Genomic DNA, 19,494 nt, shown 5'->3' on the forward strand with positions numbered 1-19,494 from the left:
CATTTTTGGTTGAAGTTTCAGTCGCAGGGTGGAATGATGGGGTTTAAGATGTAGTATCCTCTCAAGCTTTTCTTGCCCCACATGCAGATACCCCTATCAAACAAGTTATCATTTAATAGAGGTATTTAGTAGTTTGATGAGTAAAGGTTGGTTGACCTAGTAGAGGAATAGCACTGTATTTTATCATCAGAGAAACTAATAAAAATCATTTGTAAATAATATCTTTATTTTCATTACAATATTTCTGGATTTTTATTTCAGGGCGGTAGTGGGCCTCGAAATACTGATATGATACAGATACATAAACAAGACTTAAGGGCCAAACCATACCCTTACCGCTCACTTCCATTTCTACAAAAGGGTGGCCGAGAGATTTGATGGGGAGCTGCGCAATGATCTTATGACAGAGTAAAAAGACTTAAACGATCTTTGAACCTAGTTTCTGGATCTTCCTATGACCGGACAACAATGTCTGGTTGTCTTATCACTCAATATCTGGTAGTCAAGGCTCACATCATTTTGTGGAATGTCTGTGTTTCTTGCTTTTCTTGTGCTTCTTTTGCTGTCCAGAGTCAGATGTTGGCTATAAATAAAAGGTTGTGAAAGGTTGTGAAATCAAACTGTGTACACTCTTTATTTTATAATAAGAACTGTTTTTATAAGAACGATACAATAAGCCTGAGTTTTAAAAAAAAAATTAAAAACATGCTAAGAATATGCTGGGCCCAGATAGCATTAGTCTGATTCGTTCTAAAATGCAGAATCAAACTGTTTCTATAATAAAACCTTTATTGATCATTTGTGTAATTCTCTACCTAATAATTCATTGGCTATTATATTTTATGCACTAAATTTTAAGAACGTCTTTAAGAACATGTTCAGCCTTAAAATGCTCCAAAAATATTTAATGACCCAGCCTCAACTGAAAATTAGACATCCATATATAAAAAAGAGGGTGTATTGATTAAGGGCAGAACAGGGCAGACAATGGGCATTAATTTGATATGTATGCCCCCCCCCCAAAAAAAAAAAAAAAAGGATTACTATCTAATTTTTAGAGTTGCAAGGAGGGGAGGGGAACTAATTTGAAAAAGAATGGTTTATATCAGCATTGAAACTCCTGCTTTGTATGAATAACAGTCATGTCTTTTTCCAAGTATTAAATCTATCTAAGAGAATCATATGTATCAAATTCAGACTAAATCATCCAGTAGTATGAAACTAAATTAAAGCAAATCCAAAAATGTTTACTTTCGTATGTCAGCGGTATGTCAGCGCCTTAAGAGGGGGTGCTAATTTGATGTAGGTCACTGGTTGTAAGCTGGGTACTATAACAAGCACCTAAAATATGCAGGGTTAGGAGTGAGAAAGGTCACCCACCAATGACTTGCGCTTGCTGCTTGGTATGCTGACTAAGTTGTGTGTGCCTTTCCCACTCAGGGCTTCTTGCCAGTCATCTTCTTTGCCAGAAATGGCATACCTGCAATAGAAAAAATCAGATGAAATTAAAATGTGTCATCACTAATCATTTATAGCCAAACTCGTTAATGTGCGACCTCACGGAATCAAAAATTCCTTTCTTCGTTTGGGAATAGCGCGTAGTCAATCAAACCAGACGAACCACGAGACAAGGATTTTGAATATTCACAGAGGTCCTGCAACAACGAATTTTGCTGTTAAGTAATACAACATCAATGCTGTTATTACTTTGAGCTGGTATTACTATGGTGTTGATGTATTTTTTCAGAGACATGATATATATATTGTAGTTGATCCTTAGACCTGTCCAGGCATCTTGTGACAGCCCACTGTTGTCAAACATTCTTGCAATAAGCTGACAACGAGCAACAAATCAAAAGAGACATAGCCAACAAGCCACTAGGCAAATAGAAGCCATGGAATGATGCTAGTTCATCCTAACTATTTTGCACCAATAGGTGATCTAAAGAGTCAGGACTAATTAATTAAGAAAACAAAATACAAACTCACTCGCTAAAATCTACAAGTTTCAGCTTTTCAAGCTCTTTCTTTTGCTTAACTTCCATTTCCTTGGCTGCTTCTTCCTGTAAACAAAAAGCTCATATGGTATTATTTGCTTTACAATTTAGATGAAAAGAAATGCTTTGGTTTCTTGTATTGTAAACATGTGGCACTAATACCCTTACCCTGTACACAATCTGGATCATTCCAAGGTCTGACTGAGTGGTTTTGTATATCAAATGGTAGATATTGGCTAGGGTTCTTGGCTAGATATCACATTAGGAGCCTTAAGCAAGGAATAAAAACCATATGGTCTTACCAGGTCTTGGTTAAGTGACTTGGCCAGTGGTTCCATGTGGACATCCTTCTGCTTAACTATCTCTCCTTCAATGGCTGCCTCAACAACAGAGTTAAGGTGCTGAAATATAAAGAAGAAGTGTATTCAAATTTAAAATTAAAAGGGTTGAAATTTTACTTCATAATTCTTACCTGCACAACTTTCCGAGTGATCCTATTAAACAGGCCCAATAACTGACCAACAGGCAGCTCAAGCTCTTTCTGTATCATCCAGACAAATCAATCATCAATTAGTATTTTTATGAAAGAGTAACATAGAAGGTGGAGGCAGGAAATAGTTGGGGAATGCTGCCTAGAGATTGTAACAAAAATATTGCAATCTGCATCTAAATAGGAATACTATTACTTTTGTTAGATATTCAGAATGTTTTGAGCATACCGTAAAATGTTATTTTATTGACATATGTTTACCTCTAGCTGGTCAAATGTCTTGTGTTGGAGACCAACACCAAGAAGTATGGCCTGGAAATAAGTTATTCCAACAATTTTAACGATAAACAGTCGACACAAGTAAGCAACAAAACAAAAAAAGGCGCTCACTTAAAAGTATACCAAATAATAGCACATCTGGTCCTCCCAACTGTGTATTGTACTTACAGACTGAATAGCCGATAAAGAGATGTCCAGCTTACGGAGAAAATAAAACCGAGCCACTACAACAAAATGAATTTGTTACTGAATTCTAAGGCACAGTAAAAAAAAAAAAAAAACACACACACACACACAAATAACAGTCAATCCCTTTATCATGGGATGTCTCATTTTAAAATGCTGAAATGTTTAAATCAATCACATTAGGGATTCTATTGATTGTGCATTTTTCTTCACTAAACATAGTTTTAATAAATGTGTTCTAATAATATAGAAACTCAAGGTCTTGCGTGATGACATTAAATATTCACTAAGTTACTTCTTTTTATTATGGATAACATTCATGCGGCTGACAGAGCCCATAAATATATCAGAAACTTGTCTTTCTTGTCTAGATCAATTGTTTAAAGCGTGACCCTACCATGTATCACACAATTAAAGGAAGGGGCACATGTTGTACCCCACCCTTCTATAAGTACAGTACAAGGTGCATCAGATAGTGAAAGGTAAGGGCACATGTTGTACCCCACCCGTTTATAATGTTGTACCCCACCCTTCTATAAGTACAGTACAAGGTGCATCAGATAGTGAAAGGTAAGGGCACATGTTGTACCCCACCTGTTTATAATGTTGTACCCCACCCTTCTATAAGTACAGTACAAAGTGCATCAGATAGTGAAAGGTAAGGGCACATGTTGTACCCCACCCTTCTATAAGTACAGTACAAGGTGCATCAGATAGTGAAAGGTAAGGGCACATGTTGGTCTCACCTACCTGCAGGAACGAGATCCATAATGAGGTGGTGATCCACCATGTTGCGTGAATACATGTCCAATCTTTTCATATCATAGTTTGTCAGTGTAAAATCAAGTTCAGCACGACTTAACACTGTATAATTAAAGAAAAAATGGAGATTTGACAGTAATAAAGTTATACATAGTAATCAAGTTCACACACATGACTCCACAAGTACAGGACCACCAAATAACAATCTGATAGCACAATATAGAGCATCTTCTCACAAGCTTCAATAAACAAGATAAGACATAGAGTATAGTCAGCTATCATTTTATATAGTATCAATACAGGGCTTATGGAATTACATGCTTGTGTGGAAGCACGTAATTTGGCTTTCTCCGCGTAATCCGCGTAATCCACAACTTTCGGCGTAATCCCATGTAATTTGGCTAAATTTTGAAAGACAAAACATTCAAGTGCACAGCTGATGTGTTCTCTTAGGGTTCTTACCTCTATTTCTCGTAAAAAAAGAGATATGTTCTTCGTAAGAGTGCGATATTTCTAACTGAATTTCAAAAACAAATAAAATGACCAGGCATTCTTTGCTAAACCGCGAAGGCCTAGGACTAATAATAAAATACCTTTTTCAATTGGCTGGTGGCTAGGAGCCAATGAAAACTCGATATTTTCGCACAAAAAATTAACCTTTTCAAGTTATTTGGTGCTTTCCTTCGGTACATAATGTAGTTTGAACGTAACAGTTGAAATTCCGTGTAATTTAGCGCATAATTCAGTAAAGAATCACACAAAATTTCGGTTTTTAAAGAAAAATGTATTGCAAAATTCCACGTAATTTAGTGCGTAATGATTGATTTTCCGCGTAATTTAGTGCGTAATTTAGCAAAGAATCATGCGTAATTTTGAGTTTTTTTTCCCTCGTAATTCCAGAAGCCCTGTCAATACACATTAGGGGACACAGATAGTAGGCAAATAAGACTAGATAAGCATAGGGTATGGGATATCTACCTTGATTGTGGTCTTTAAGGCTCTTGTCTTGCAGTATACTCAGACCAAGAGAAGCAGGAAAACTTCTGAATTGGAATGACAATAAGGACAAGAACCGGCGGCGGAAATCTAAGAATGGTTTAATAAAAACTTTAATTACATTATAAAAAAAGGCAAGCCATAAGCTGAGAAGCACTACCTACCTACTGTGTAGGCTTTCAGCCAGTCATCACTCTGCTCAGCATCTATCTCTCCAAGAATGCGCAGCATGATGCAAGAATGCTCTCCAGTCAAATCATTCTGTGAATGTGGTATCAATCATGTTAATTCTAATCTACTTTGAGAATTCTTTAGTCCACCTTTACAAAGATATATGCTCACTTCATATTCAGACAAAAAAGAATTCAAATCAACTCTTCCTAATATGGAAGAGAAAAATAAAGTACATCATATTTTGTTGAGTAATTCTCATTGCTTGGTTTCCATTTTCCCTTTTTAGACTATTTATGATAAAGGTGGCCTGTTTAGAAGATTTAACTCACAGCAGTTTGACGGAGGTAGACTGGGACAAAGCAACTTCTCTTCCAGAACCTGCAACAGTAGGTTGTCAGCATGTCATTTAGCACCACATTTAAGCTAACAGATCATATTATTAGCAACAACTCTCAACATTTACACTTTTTCTTAGTATCTATTGCATCCTTGTATTTTGGACCACACCCAACTGGTTTCACAGGACCTATTACCTCAAGAGCTGTGCAGTAAGGCCATAGGACACGCCCAAGTAGTCAAGTCTCTCAGCAGGACGCTCACCCAGCTTCAGTAACAGGGGGGGTAAGTTCGCACGTGGGGTAATGGATTCTGCTAGAAGGTTATCTGCCTACGATAGGATATCATGTCACCAAGGCAGTAAGAATAAGATAAGTTACTTGGGAAATATTGTTATAAAGTTAATCGAGCATGTGCTAAAAAGTTATTTTTCTTTTTTTTTTGGTGGTGGTGGTGGGGGAGGGGGGGATTTGGTCCTTGGTATTTTTGGCTTGTATGAGCTTTTCTTGGTAATATGTGCTTTTGGACCCCCTTGGACCCCACACGCCTTGGTCATCTTTGTAGCTGAGTCCATCCCTAGGACAAGGGGTACAAACTATAAATAAGTGCTCGTCAGGGAGCAACCATAGGGACAGAGGGGCCCAATGGGCTTACTGCTGGCCACGTGGCTTGAATGTAGATGACTTCACTAACATGTAAGGTTAGCCGCACGCTTTTTTGTTTTCTATGATATAGCACATGCTGTTTTCTCATGCATTTCCTTTGCGAAAAACAATATCTCCAACATTTATCAGTTGGCCTGATGAAGGCTTTTAAGTAAATAAAACTGAAAATTTTGTAGATGCACTTCTTGTCATCTTTTAGTTTTTATTGACTATAAGGAAAAGGAGTAAATATAGAAGGGGAAAAGACCTCATATATCTAATGCTATACAATCTTCCATGGTTTCGACTAGCTACTGTAGCTGATACCCACCTCGCTTTCAGTAGGGATACCCAAATGTGAGGTTTCTGTCTGGCCATTCTCAGACAAGTTTGGAATCTTTCCTTCATAGTACTGAACTAGTGAGCTCAAGGCTTTCCGGCCATATCCCATCTATTAATCCAACAAAAATTAAAGGGTTGTTAAGCAGACCTCATCTGTTATCTGACAAATCATCTATAATGATGGATATATACCATCCAGTGTATTAAGATGCATAAGGTTAGACTAAAGACTTCACAAATCAGATGGACAGGACTCACTCCTTGGACATCAGGATGTGTGGCAATGCGAACAACACGTCCTCCAGACAGACTGGCAAATTCATGGTCATTGAACTGTGAACACAAGAACCAAAATGAGTTAAATTCCGCAACTAAAAAAAAACTAACTATAAGTGCTTGTCTTACAATCTTTGAATGAGCACACTTCTTGGAATTAGTACCCCCTTTAGGTGCAAAATATCAAATAAGCACCCCATCCCCCTCCCCCTCCCCCACCCAGGAGGTTTAGGTGAGCATTTGCAGTATGTACATGGAGTATCAAAGCACATCATCTAAGATAGTGTTGGATATGATTTTGGATGAAAGGATATTCTAAGGTGTTTGGAGTTAGGAGTGGTTATTTAGGTTTCAGGACAATCTTAGATGATGTTAGACATAGTATTGTCCACCAGTATAGCACCTGTTGTGATACAGTCCATGGGATCAGGTCCCCTGATGCACGCTTGCCACGAGATAGACTGCTCATTATAGTAGACTTGGATATGTCGCCCTCCAAACATACCTACACATGTGGAAAAAGTTGGTTCAGAGAAGTGAAAAGGGCTGTCACACATGACAATAGGAACAATATAAGAAACAAAAACTGGATACTAAACTATTATTTGTAGACACTACAGCTATGAGTCATCGTTAATCTTTAGCTCTACTGTACCTGTAACACACAGTACACTTCAGGAAGAGAAGGGCTAGAAGGGTCTACAGGACCCAGCAAGCAAAAGATATGATGAGCAGGGGCGTCAGACAACAGTTGGAGATCATCAGGGGTGTTCTAAAAAAATTAGGCTGATTATATAAGCAGCTAACAATAAATTCAGCATAGGATAACTGGGTGTTCATTACTGGAGCATGATTGTTTTGAATGTTTTGTGAACCCAGGGTGTCAAGGCCAGCAGAGGCGGGGGGGACCTCGTTCTTGCGCTACACTGACCTCAATGTCTGAGTACAGTATGTCTTTGCCCATCTAGAGGACCATTTTTTACTTGGTAATTCACCCCAGCTTGGTATTTATTATTGTATCATGTTCTTAAAGAGGACCTTCCAGTTGATTGGGTTGGTTCTCTCAAATTCCCAGAGCTTCCCTTGGTTATAGGCCTGCATGTGTCATTCTTCCCCAGCTAGACTTTTCCATTATGCTTTGTAAGTCTGCCCCAAACTTGTGAGCAGATGTCATTTACTAGCACTCCACACATAAATACTGTACTTGGTCAATTTAACCAAAAAAAAAGGAAATGTTTTGTTTTTCAAAGAAACTACTGACCTTGTAGTGTGAGGCTACATAAAGGGCCATCAACCTTTGCAAAAACACCTCTGAGGCTTTGTGGTAAGAGAACAGTGTATCTCTATTTACATAATATCTGTAAATGTGTCAAGGACCATCTGTCCAATAGATCCTACTTATGAGTGGAATTACTACAGTATTGCATGGGCTTTACTTTTCATATCATCAGAGGACCCACGTCTGAACTTGGATAGATAAATTGAGGAAAGTAAATCCCTTGTCCTCTAACCCAAACCTTTATACCACTGGAGATCCTGGCTGGTGGTGCTGTCATCAGTGATAACATGTTACACTAACTCTCTAATAATTGTAAATTGTTTGGAGTGTTTACAATGATATAAAAAAAGGCATCAAATCAAATGTGTGAACATCAAAATCACTGTGTGAAGTACATAGCAGGAAAAGATACAGCTCACAGCTTTCTGGCAAAGGACAGCCACCAGTAATGTTCTGTGTGACTGTCGCATCAAGACACAGCAGCTTGTTGAGCCACTTCTCAACAGCATCACCTGGCGCATAACGTATGGACTCTTCTAGAGTCACCTCACTTAGCATCCTCCCCATTACTGCCGTCGTAGCACCACTAGCTTCCGCTGTCTTGGTGGAGGTAACCCCTTGAGGAACACTTTGCTGTCTTAGCTGCTGGAGAAGCTTGAGAGACAGAGATCTGCCAGTGCCCTCATACCTTTCAGGGAAATAATACAACACTATTATTATTATTTTCAAACTTTATTGAGTCAACGACAATAGTTACAACAATAAATACAGCGACAACACAAAAACATGAGGCCAATATGCAAGGCACTACCTTTAGGATAAACAAACTAATTACTGTATACATAAAATAAATCATAAAATCATTCTTTGACTAGCCTGCTTGCAGGGGGTACTCGGTGTTATCATAGCGGAAAACCCTCCTCGGTGATCAGGCACCATCTTGTATTTTTGAGCCGATGGTTCCTGGGGGCGAGCCCAAAAACGGACCTGATCACCGAACAAAGAGAGTTTTCCACAATAATTACACTGAGAACCGCCTGAAAGCCGGCTATTCTTTGACATGTACAGGTAATACATAGAAACCCAGTCCATGTGCAAGGACGTTCAATGTTGTGATTTAGAAATATTTGAAAAGCTAAGCGAACAAGGAAGGTTATTGAATCAGCTATGATACAGATGCAGTGATGTGTTTCCTTTAGGTTACTATTCATTCAAAATAAGAGGACTGTAAAGCATAGATCTTTGATAAGTGTACACTGAGGTGGCATGGTGTACTGTAGCCTTGTATTCTAAGAACAGAGCTTAATTGTGCTACATAGATCAGGGAAGGTGCATATCTCTAGTGTGCGCCAGGTGAAGATTAATTTTAAAGATTGTACTCTGAAAATATAAATCAGGAAAATAATGAATGAACATTCTTTGAATAGTAAAGTTACTACAAACTTAGAACTACAAACCTACAACAAACCAAACCAAGGATGTAGATCTTACCCATTTATGGTTGAAGACATGAACACAAGATAGGGACCAAGTAGATTCTTAACAAGAGGGAGTGGAATGGCAGCTGCTTCATCAATACACAGCAATTCGGCTTGACCAAGCTTATGAGCGTCAGATGGATGGATGTACTGTAAAAGGGTTAAACAAAACAGTTTGGATTTTTTGTAAATGCCCTAGTTGGTTAGCCTGCATTACAGCAAAATTGAACTAGGTTGACCAGCTCCCTCCCTTTTGCATATTTAGGTCCTGTGATTTCTATGCCTTAGTCAAGGAGGTTTCTTTTCAAACAAAACTACTAAATAAACTTCAAAACAAACCTGTATTGTCTGGCGATGATCTCTGAATATGTTGATGCGGACAACAGCCTTATTGAATTCAGGATTTGTGGACTGGACAAGCTCATAATCTATGTGTTCCTGATGAGAGAAGTAAAACCAGTTATGACTGCAGAGAAACCACTCACTGCTACAAACCAAAAAAATCTAGATGTTAAATTAATTATTAAAAAAAAAAAAGATTTTTGGACCAAGATTTTAGTAATCTCACACAACTGTGTTACAAACAGCTGATAGATACCTGATAGTCTAATGCATCAAAGCCTTTGAAAACAAACTCAAACAAGGTATGGAGATTCTCTGGACTTGGAGATGTGACAAACATGTTGGAATACCTAAAATATAAATCAAAACCAAATATATGTCAAGTTAATCATCACTGAATCAATTTAAACTTACCATACTTCTACAATCTTTAGATTTATGTCTTAAATTAGTTACATGTAGTCAAGTCATGATGAAGCCTACCCAAAAGCGACGGCAGAGGCAAGAGCTAGTCCAATTGCTGCTGACTTGCCCCGCCCTCTAGCTGCCGTTAATGACACAGTCGTCCTAAGAGTTTTCTCAGAAATTGCCTCAATGAACTTTAACAGCGCCTTAGCCTGAAAAGGATAAATAATTCAGCGAGAACAGCAACAGATATTTATTGAGAAGACAAAAGTAAAAATTGCTATGATTGAGTAGCACCTACTACTTTTCATGAAAGATAGACCATACTCCACCTGATCAAGAGTTCGGCAGCAGTTAATGAGTGACCCGACAGGTTGCGTGTCTTGTAGAGAATCCTTTAACTCCTTCAACTCAACCTCACTAGGCGTCAAGGATTCCTCCTACAAAATATGTAACATAGTGGTAAGTGTGTGCTGTCTTCCCGACATAATAATATGTAACGAAGTGGTTAGTGCATGCTGTCTTCATTACATAATATGTAACATGGTGGTTAGTGTGTGTTGTCTTCCCTACAAAATACGTAACGAAGTGGTTAGTGTGTGTTGTCTTCCCGAGTGTGTGATGTCTTCCCTACAAAATATGTAAAGCAAGATAGTGGTTAGTGTGTGCTGTCTTCCCTACAAATATGTAAAGCAAGATAGTGGTCAGTGTGTGCTGTCTTCCCTACAAAATATGTAAAGCAAGATAGTGGTTAGTGTGTGCTGTCTTCCCTACAAATATGTCAAGCAAAATAGTGGTTAGTGTGTGCTGTCTTCCCTACAAAATATGTAAAGCAAGATAGTGGTTAGTGTGTGCTGTCTTCCCTACAAAATATGTAAAGCAAGATAGTGGTTAGTGTGTGCTGTCTTCCCTACAAAATATGTCAAGCATAATAGTGGTTAGTGTGTGCTGTCTTCCCTACAAATATGTAAAGCAAGATAGTGGTTAGTGTGTGCTGTCATCCCTACAAAATATGTAAAGCAAGATAGTGGTTAGTGTGTGCTGTCTTCCCGACAAAATATGTAAAGCAAGATAGTGGTTAGTGTGTGCTGTCTTCCCTACAAAATATGTCAAGCAAAATAGTGGTTAGTGTGTGCTGTCTTCCCTACAAAATATGTAAAGCAAGATAGTGGTTAGTGTGTGCTGTCTTCCCTACAAAATATGTAAAGCAAGATAGTGGTTAGTGTGTGCTGTCTTCCCTACAAAATATGTAAAGCAAGATAGTGGTCAGTGTGTGCTGTCTTCCCTACAAATATGTAAAGCAAGATAGTGGTTAGTGTGTGCTGTCATCCCTACAAAATATGTAAAGCAAGATAGTGGTTAGTGTGTGCTGTCTTCCCGACAAAATATGTAAAGCAAGATAGTGGTTAGTGTGTGCTGTCTTCCCTACAAAATATGTCAAGCAAAATAGTGGTTAGTGTGTGCTGTCTTCCCTACAAAATATGTAAAGCAAGATAGTGGTTAGTGTGTGCTGTCTTCCCTACAAAATATGTCAAGCAAAATAGTGGTTAGTGTGTGCTGTCATCCCTACAAAATATGTAAAGCAAGATAGTGGTTAGTGTGTGCTGTCTTCCCTACAAATATGTAAAGCAAGATAGTGGTTAGTGTGTGCTGTCATCCCTACAAAATATGTAAAGCAAAATAGTGGTTAGTGTGTGCTGTCATCCCTACAAAATATGTAAAGCAAGATAGTGGTTAGTGTGTGCTGTCTTCCCTACAAAATATGTCAAGCAAAATAGTGGTTAGTGTGTGCTGTCTTCCCTACAAAATATGTAAAGCAAGATAGTGGTTAGTGTGTGCTGTCTTCCCTACAAATATGTAAAGCAAGATAGTGGTTAGTGTGTGCTGTCTTCCCTACAAAATATGTAAAACAAGATAGTGGTTAGTGTGTGTTGTCTTCACTTCATGGAGTTTAATAGAAACCATGGTCATACCTTAGGCTTGGGTGGAACTGCTTTGATGTTCAGAGAATGCGAGGTCAGGGGGAGGATGTTCAGTTGGTCATCAATCACCATACATGATTTGCATGATGACAGGGACAGAATAAACCTGAGACAAAAATTAATGATTATTTTTTACTTCAAATTTCCCAAGCTAAGGGGCTTTTTCTGGTTAAGGTGCATCATTTTGTGCTGTACATCTACATTTCATGTTTAAACATACTTGTATATGTATATCTAAGTTTATTTCTGGTCCATAATATTTAAAAAACACCTTATAAAGATCTATGGACATCTTACAGCTTTTGCTTCAGTCTAATGCTGAAGTAAAGCAGTCCTTAACATCTAACACTCATACCTCTCATTGAATCGGCCTACAACATCCTGGTGGGACTCTGTCCGATAGCGAGCATGGACGTCCTACAAAATACAAAACTTTGTTGGTTTAGGGTACAGGTGTACCCTAAATCAAAACAAGCCTTGTGTAATAGTCCAGTTTCTAAATCACTGTGCCCACCGGCCAAAGGTACTATACAGTGTGAGCCTTGCACCAGAATTATTATGAGAAATTCACAACTTTTTGCACTGTTTTATCCTGAGCTCTGGGATATTTGCACATGAAATTTGTCTCAAATCAAGGAATGCACTGTATTTGTGCACCCTTATTCTGTCCAACAGGCGCCCTTATCATGTCCAACAGGCTTTAAAATTTGAAAATGTGCTATTATCCTTTGCAGGGATATTCACCCACCATGCTCATTGTGTAAAGCTGTTTCAAAGAGGACATTGTCCTCAGTAAGATAACAACAATTCCTCCTCCTTCTACAGTCTCTACTGTGCGGGCAAGCAGGTTAGGTGTCAGCGCCTCAAAATCCTACAAGAAATATGTCAGTTTACATGTTTAAATTTGGTAGAAGCAATGGCAGACAATAAATAAAGATGTCTTGTAGTCTTTCAGATAAAACTTTGCTTTTGCAAATGTGAACTTTTATCTGTAGTTTTCACAACTAGCTCTTCAAATAAGATCTTCACCAAGTATATATTGTAGAAAGGCTAGTGTTACACTGGATAATATTCACCTGAAGGACGCACATGCCATAAGTATTTCCAAGAATCTTGTGCGTCTCCTTGTAGTAACAGTAGCGAATATTTGTTGATGAAACAAAAAGCTCAAACGGATCATCTTTGTTCATGTCTAGGGTGCCACTTTTGATCTTTTTCTGCAGTTGTTTCATCCTCTTCTTGCGGTGGCTGTCAAAAACATGTGAAAATACAGTAGATCAAACTTTAAAAGCACCATTTGCCACAAGTCAAATATCCACCAGAGTGACATCCACAAATAAATGTTCTAGTCTTTATTGGATCACTCATTGGTTTAGAGCAAATATGGGGCTACGTCATCAGGACTGCATCTAGTTAAAACATTTGGGCCATACACAGGTTTGAAACTCTACAATTGTGTTGTCATGGTGTAATAGCTTCCACCAGCTATACTATTGCACAAGGACCAAAGTACTTTAAAATTAGCAGACAGTTAGCAGTTGACTATTCTATCAAAGACATCTTAGATTTCTGTACATGGCTATAGACTACAGTACATTTTAAACATGAAAATAAATGTGTTCAGGTGGAGTACCTGCTGAAGCCCAGCTCTTTCTTGTAGCACCATAGTACTGAAGGCCTGGCCTTGACGGCTGCCTTGGACAGCATATGATGGAGAATCACCACCTGACAACCATTCAAGTGCCAAACAAACAAGGGTCAGTCAAACAAGTGTCAATCAACTAAGTGACAATCAAATAAGTGTCAATCAAACAAGTATCCATCAAATAAGCTTTAATAAAAAAATTCCATCAAAAAATGTCCATCCAAAAAAAGTTTATCAAATAAATGCCCAAAAAACAAGTACCCAGAAAACACGTGCAGACCAATCAAACAAGCTCCGCTCGAACAACTGTCAATCCAAAAAGAGTTCATCAAATAAATACACATAAAACAGTGTCCATCAAATAAATACCAATCAAATAGTGTCCATAGAGCAAAATTCAACCATCAAATAAGTCAGCCATTTATGGTAACAACATACTGAACACTTGCTCAACAGGTGTTGAAGAAATACATACTCATTAATTTATTCCCATCGTATCGAGAATTTAATTCAACTTAGATACTTTTAATAAGTTTATGGATAATTTGGTGATGTTAATTATCAAGTCACAAGACGAATATTTTGCCGTGTGTCACACAAAGATAAAGCAACATTTGCAGCTTCATATTACACAAAATCCCGCCTGGATATACCTGATCTCTGCCTTTATCGCCCACGACCACAAAAAGCGATCTATGTCGAGTCTGAACGCCATTTTCAATCAATATTCGCAGACGATTATCAACTTTCTTCAACACCATGTTGTTTGCTGCACGTGGTGGAACCGCTGAACAATCATAGGCTCATGTAGACCACAGGCTGACCGAAGTCAGTTGGGAAAAGGGGTAAGTCATATTCACTTTGAAAGACAGCCTTAAAACGATGTTCCCTTCAATTTTTTGTTGCCTTAATCTCTAGTTATTATCAGTTTGTCACGTCCTTAAAACAGGCTGCACAAGGCTCAGGGTGGTAAAGGGTATTTTCGTAAAACAAGATTTGGCCATTTTTCACTGTCGAGAAACGTGAAAGCGTCCATTTCAACGTCCGTGAAACGTGGTTTAACGGCTTAAAAGGCCATTTTTCGGTCCGTGAAACGTGAAAAAGCCATTTTGCCCGGTCCGTGAAACATGATCTATACCCCCTTACCACCCTTAAGGCTGCACAGCAAATGTCATCGGTCTGGCACTGGAGTCAAGTTGACTTGTATGGAGCACAAGTCATGTACACGTGCAATTACATCACCGCAAAATAACAGTCTTTGGAGTTCCCAAGAGACCCGATAAGCCCAAATAGACCTCGATATTTTCCACTCTACGTCACAGCGAGCTGTGTGTGGCGTAACCGTATAAGACTAAGGTCTTTTTTAAGGGCTAGGAACCTGGTTATTGCCTCCCTATTAATGCGTTGGAACCCCGGTACCTGTGTGTTATACAGTTCGCTAGATAGCGGTGTTGGGGCCAAAATCACCAACCTAGCCGTAAAGCCTTAGCTGCCATACGATGATTTAGCGCGCGTCTGGATGTATGGTCTATTTTTTTTTATTTCTCATTCGTATTGATCGAGGTTCGATTCCCGGTCGATCATTCGTTCTTTTCATGTTTCTTTTAGGAAAATTGCATTTTTTTTCATTCGTGCCTGTTTTCCAGTGACTTTACACACTAAGGTCACTCACTTAGAAATAGAAAGCTCACCTTCATGCCTTTCATAAAAGCACCAAAACGAGGCTCTGTTCTGGTGCTAATTACGATCTACTGTAAATTTAAAAGAGAGGCTCGACTTGAGGTTATTGCTTTTAGGTTCGAAGTATGTGTCGTACCATTGCAAAAATACATCCATTGTCTTTTTATTCAGGGCCCCTTTGTATCTTTCCTTCTTTTCGCCCACTCACCATTTCTTTGCCGCAACACTATCCACATACACCCTATCGCCTGATTTATTCATTATTTTTTTTAATCATACAGCTATTTGTAAAATTCCATATAATTTTTTATTTAATTTAAATGTGATGACATTGAGGGCCAGTCTGTTCATCCATGTGACGTCAAGTTACGTTTGGCGCCAGCGAAGAGACGACGCGTAAAGCTGAATACATAAGCACCTCACGTGAGTCTCACAACGGCCAATCAGAACCGATCTACTGCTCCTGTGCAGTTTGCAACCAGTTCGTCATCAGCTGGCAGCCAAGTGAACACAAAGATGTCACATGAATGAACAAAACCCGCACCTTATGTCACAATGTGGGCAATAGTGTCACGCAGGTGACCTGTCTTCTGTCACACAGTCATCTAGAATGTTTTACTCACGCGATAAATCACAATCAGAAATAAAAAAAAAAGAAGCTATGAAGATAATAACGCTTGGGCCTAATTATGAATCAATCAAGATGAATGTGATGATCATGAATGTGATGATAGTTATGATGATAATGATTGTCTAAAAGTCCAAGGAAAAGTCCTCCTGAACGTTTCCCATCTCTGATTGGCAGTTGGCGATCAGCCTTTCAATTTCTTGCCCCAGGTCTTTTGGGTTGACGCTCGGTTTAAATCGGAGCACAGGCTTCCCGTGATGGTCGATGAGGAATTTCTCAAAGTTCCAGCTGATGTCGCCGCTCTTGACAGGCGACCAGATGATGTCATCGTGGTTACCCATGATCATCCCGTCAGGGGAGGGGCACTGGGCCTGAGAAACCGAACAAAAGAAATTGTCAGTAAATATTTGTTTATCGGAAGTCAGCAACTATTTCAATGTTTTGCCGGGTTAGCTCGTTTGTGGAAATTAAATTATTTAAAGTTAGGCTAAGTTCAAACTTCGTATTATCCATGAGAGCCGTATTCAATCAAATGCATGCAAATGAAGATGAAACAATCGACTCATTTGCATTGAATACGGCTGGCTCATGGATAATAATACGACGTTTGTTGGCCGATTGTCGCTAGTCTGTCAACCCAACGTCTTGAACCACATACAAGTAAGAAAAAGTGTTATCATCATAAAATACACCATTAATATATGTAGACACTAACGTACGGCCAGATTTCGCTGTTACCTACTTGCTTTTAAATGCAAGTAAAATATTGTATCATTTCAGTTTTCGATGGAATGAAAATCGTTTTTTTAAGTTACTGTTTTTAATTTAAAAAAAAAAACACGTTTTTTTCCATGCGTTTTTTTTAAATTTAGAGTGTCTTGAGTTTGGCCTGGCAAACTGCAATAAAGACAAAGAATGTTAAAAAGCGCACAAGAAAGCGGGCAAGGAAACAAGTACAATGTTAAGGATGTCTAAAAATCATTTTTCTTGTTGTTGTTGATGTCGTTGCTTTTTTATATAAAAAAACGCACATTCGTTCATCTACGGAAATCGTTGTTTTGAATTAATTGTTTTTGAGTTCTCCTAATGTTGTTTAAAATGTGCTTAGTTGCTGAAGCGAATAAGAACTAAAAATTATACGGTTCACATAATTGTAAAGAAAACTAATAATGGAGGGAATAAATTCGCACTTTAAAGTGGATCTTAAGGTAGTTTGCTGTTCTTTGAACACGCGACGTGCGAGGAAAAGAACCAAGTTAATACTTTCTACCGCAAATATCATGTTTATCTTTAGGATTTCGCATTGGCAATTCAATCCAATATGAGGATGAAGGTGTTATTCATATAATTATGCATTTCGTCATGCAAAAGTTGATGCATATTAACAGAAGATGCATTTAATCAAAAGATATTATAAAAGAGTAAAAAATCTAAAAATTGAATGAACTGCGTTAAATAGCTCACCTTTAGAAAAGTGTATGCTGGATGTTGTTTGTTTCCGTTCACGTCTGTCCTATTCATAAGTGGGAACTTCGGTACAAATCCATTACCCGGTCTGACAAACCTCAGACTGTTTCTGATTTCATCAGCATTATCCCCGGGTTCTTGCTTGCCAAATTGATTACAAGGGAACCCAAACACTTTAAGGCTACATACACCTTCAACTTTACCGTAGTTCACGGCTAATGCATTCAGTTGAGGGTACTGCGCCTTAGTAAGGCCTCAGAAGGAAGCTACATTAACAGCCAATACTACATGCCCCTCAGCCTTCTGCTGTTTACCATCCAAATCAACAAAGTGGTAATCGTTGAAAGATCCAGAAGAGCTCTTACAAGGCCCTGAAGATTGAGCCCTTGAAGGGGTAAACTGAGAATAAAGCAGCACGAATAGCGCCAGCGAACCGGGGCCCTTCATGGCGAACTGAGGCTTGTTTATTCAAATGAGAGTCCTGGAACAGCTGTTCGCAAAGGACAATGGGCAATCAAAGTATCACCCGAATGTCAATCATAGCAATTTCGTGCTTCTTGAGTATGCTAAATCCGTGCTAAATCCTGTGCACGATTGAGGTTCAGTATTGCCAAAAAGTTATTTTGGCAATAAAAAAATATTTAAATAATTTTAGATAGAGTTAGAAACACAATTCCTAGAAATATTACAAGCTGGTGACGAAAATTCAGCGGCCTCAGGAAAGCTCTATAAATGTGTATGTTCGGAAGTTTCCTCAGGCAGTCAGATGTATTTGAAAGGGACTGGCGTACATTGTATCCATCACCTCACCAAGGGCTGTAGGAATATTGTTTGATAGTGCAAACGCTCAAACAACCGCCCCCTTTTTGGAAGGTAAGGGACTTGGCCACAGATCGGTACAAAAATCCCCACTCACCCCCATAAAAAAATTCATACCCCCGACCCCCTCAATAGGGGGGTATGGATATTTTCTGGAACGTCACAAACGAGCTAATCAGGCAAAACATTGAAATAGTTACTGACTTCCGAAAAACAAATATTTACTGAGAAATCCTTTTGTTTGTTTTCTCAGACCCAGTGCCCCTCCCCTGACGGGATGATCATGGGTAACCACGATGACATCATCTGGTCGTCTGTCAAGAGCGGCGACATCAGCTGGAACTTTGAGAAATTCCTCATCGACCATCACGGGAAGCCTGTGCACCGATTACCGAGCGTCAATTCAAAAGAGCAAATTTGGAAGGCTGATCGCAAACTGCCAATCAGAGATGGGAACAGTTCAGGAGGACTTTTCCTTGGACTTTTAGATAATCATTATCATCATAACTATCATCACATTCATGATCATCACATTCATCGTGATTGATTCATAATTAGGCCCAAGAATGATTAGTACTTTGTAATTCTTTTCTGGAATAACCAAAATGTCACAAGGACATGAAGAAGGTTGTGCCAGGCTAACGGACCGCACAGTATACCGTGATTGGGGCATTCTTAGTTATTATAATAGTTATTATATTAGTCATTATTTAACTGACAGGCAAAGTGTTGATCTGATTGGTCAGTAGTAAACTTGTAGAATGCAATTTTGACGTTCCGACGCTAATGGAATGTTTTCAGAAGTCAGAAGTTTCTTTCGATTTGATGAGAAGAATCGACGGAGAAGGTAAAATAGAATTTTTAATGGCAGTCATAACAACATTCTAAGGAACTGAGATGTTGTCATCCACGCCATAAACTGGGAGTCATATCCCTTGTCTTTCCAAATCTTTAGAAAATATCATTTTTCGTATTAATAGCGTTTTCTCTTTGGCCCTGCTGCAAACCTAAATTTATCGTTTTACTTTGTGTTTCTGTAATGCGCAAGTCCTTGAATGTTCTATAATAATATAGCATCCGACCATAGTCAATACGTGATCTTAATGTCTTCCATCCCTTTAGTCGTCACTGGTTTCTCTTCTACAAATGTTTCTTCACGGCATAGTACAACTGATGAATTATCAGTTTATCGTAGTTTCCAAGAAAAGGTTGGCGCCTCGACGTTTCCTCGGGGGGTGTACTGTCGCAATTTGTAATAATCTTCGCAATTTGAAAATAGCGCGCGCT

General features: G+C 38.7%; 2 protein-coding genes and 1 pseudogene across 2 annotated transcripts; 1 reads left to right on the top strand and 2 right to left on the bottom strand.

The window, feature by feature from the left end:
• Nucleotides 1-205: 205 nt before the first annotated feature.
• On the bottom strand, nt 206-14,834 carry LOC5521415 (RNA cytidine acetyltransferase). The gene is made up of 29 exons (XM_048729157.1): nt 14,267-14,834; nt 13,602-13,693; nt 13,045-13,216; nt 12,717-12,839; nt 12,324-12,385; nt 11,960-12,074; nt 10,319-10,426; nt 10,065-10,198; nt 9,838-9,931; nt 9,579-9,677; nt 9,253-9,389; nt 8,174-8,449; nt 7,744-7,840; nt 7,138-7,254; nt 6,886-6,987; nt 6,465-6,539; nt 6,196-6,315; nt 5,418-5,551; nt 5,214-5,262; nt 4,875-4,971; nt 4,693-4,800; nt 3,703-3,816; nt 2,935-2,990; nt 2,749-2,799; nt 2,470-2,538; nt 2,300-2,398; nt 1,990-2,063; nt 1,381-1,480; nt 206-583 (listed from the first exon to the last, which is right to left on the bottom strand). Exons 1-29 carry the CDS (start codon nt 14,372-14,374, stop codon nt 515-517), a joined length of 3,051 nt encoding a protein of 1,016 aa, XP_048585114.1. The 5' UTR covers nt 14,375-14,834; the 3' UTR covers nt 206-514.
• Nucleotides 14,835-15,530: 696 nt separating this feature from the next.
• Nucleotides 15,531-17,869, bottom strand: LOC5521416 (annotated as a pseudogene).
• LOC125567987 (epididymal secretory glutathione peroxidase-like) lies at nt 16,496-18,974 on the top strand. Its single transcript, XM_048729158.1, has 2 exons — nt 16,496-16,581; nt 18,461-18,974. Exons 1-2 carry the CDS (start codon nt 16,510-16,512, stop codon nt 18,752-18,754), a joined length of 366 nt encoding a protein of 121 aa, XP_048585115.1. The 5' UTR covers nt 16,496-16,509; the 3' UTR covers nt 18,755-18,974.
• Nucleotides 18,975-19,494: the final 520 nt, after the last annotated feature.

The sequence above is a fragment of the Nematostella vectensis genome, chromosome 6 (assembly GCF_932526225.1).
Source record: "Nematostella vectensis chromosome 6, jaNemVect1.1, whole genome shotgun sequence".
Taxonomy (NCBI): domain Eukaryota; kingdom Metazoa; phylum Cnidaria; class Anthozoa; order Actiniaria; family Edwardsiidae; genus Nematostella; species Nematostella vectensis.

What these genes read in the sequence shown, in the direction of transcription:
- LOC5521415 (XM_048729157.1), bottom strand. Translation starts at nt 14,374, where the DNA reads ATGGTGTTGAAGAAAGTTGATAATCGTCTGCGAATATTGATTGAAAAT. An exon ending in GTATCCCTACTGAAAGCGAG is followed by an intron (nt 5,552 to 6,195) that starts GTGGGTATCAGC and finishes ATCCTATCGTAG; the next exon opens with GCAGATAACCTTCTAGCAGA. An exon ending in AAACTTGTAGATTTTAGCGA is followed by an intron (nt 1,481 to 1,989) that starts GTGAGTTTGTAT and finishes TTTCTATTGCAG; the next exon opens with GTATGCCATTTCTGGCAAAG.
- LOC125567987 (XM_048729158.1), top strand. Translation starts at nt 16,510, where the DNA reads ATGGATAATAATACGACGTTTGTTGGCCGATTGTCGCTAGTCTGTCAA. An exon ending in ACGTCTTGAACCACATACAA is followed by an intron (nt 16,582 to 18,460) that starts GTAAGAAAAAGT and finishes TTGTTTTCTCAG; the next exon opens with ACCCAGTGCCCCTCCCCTGA.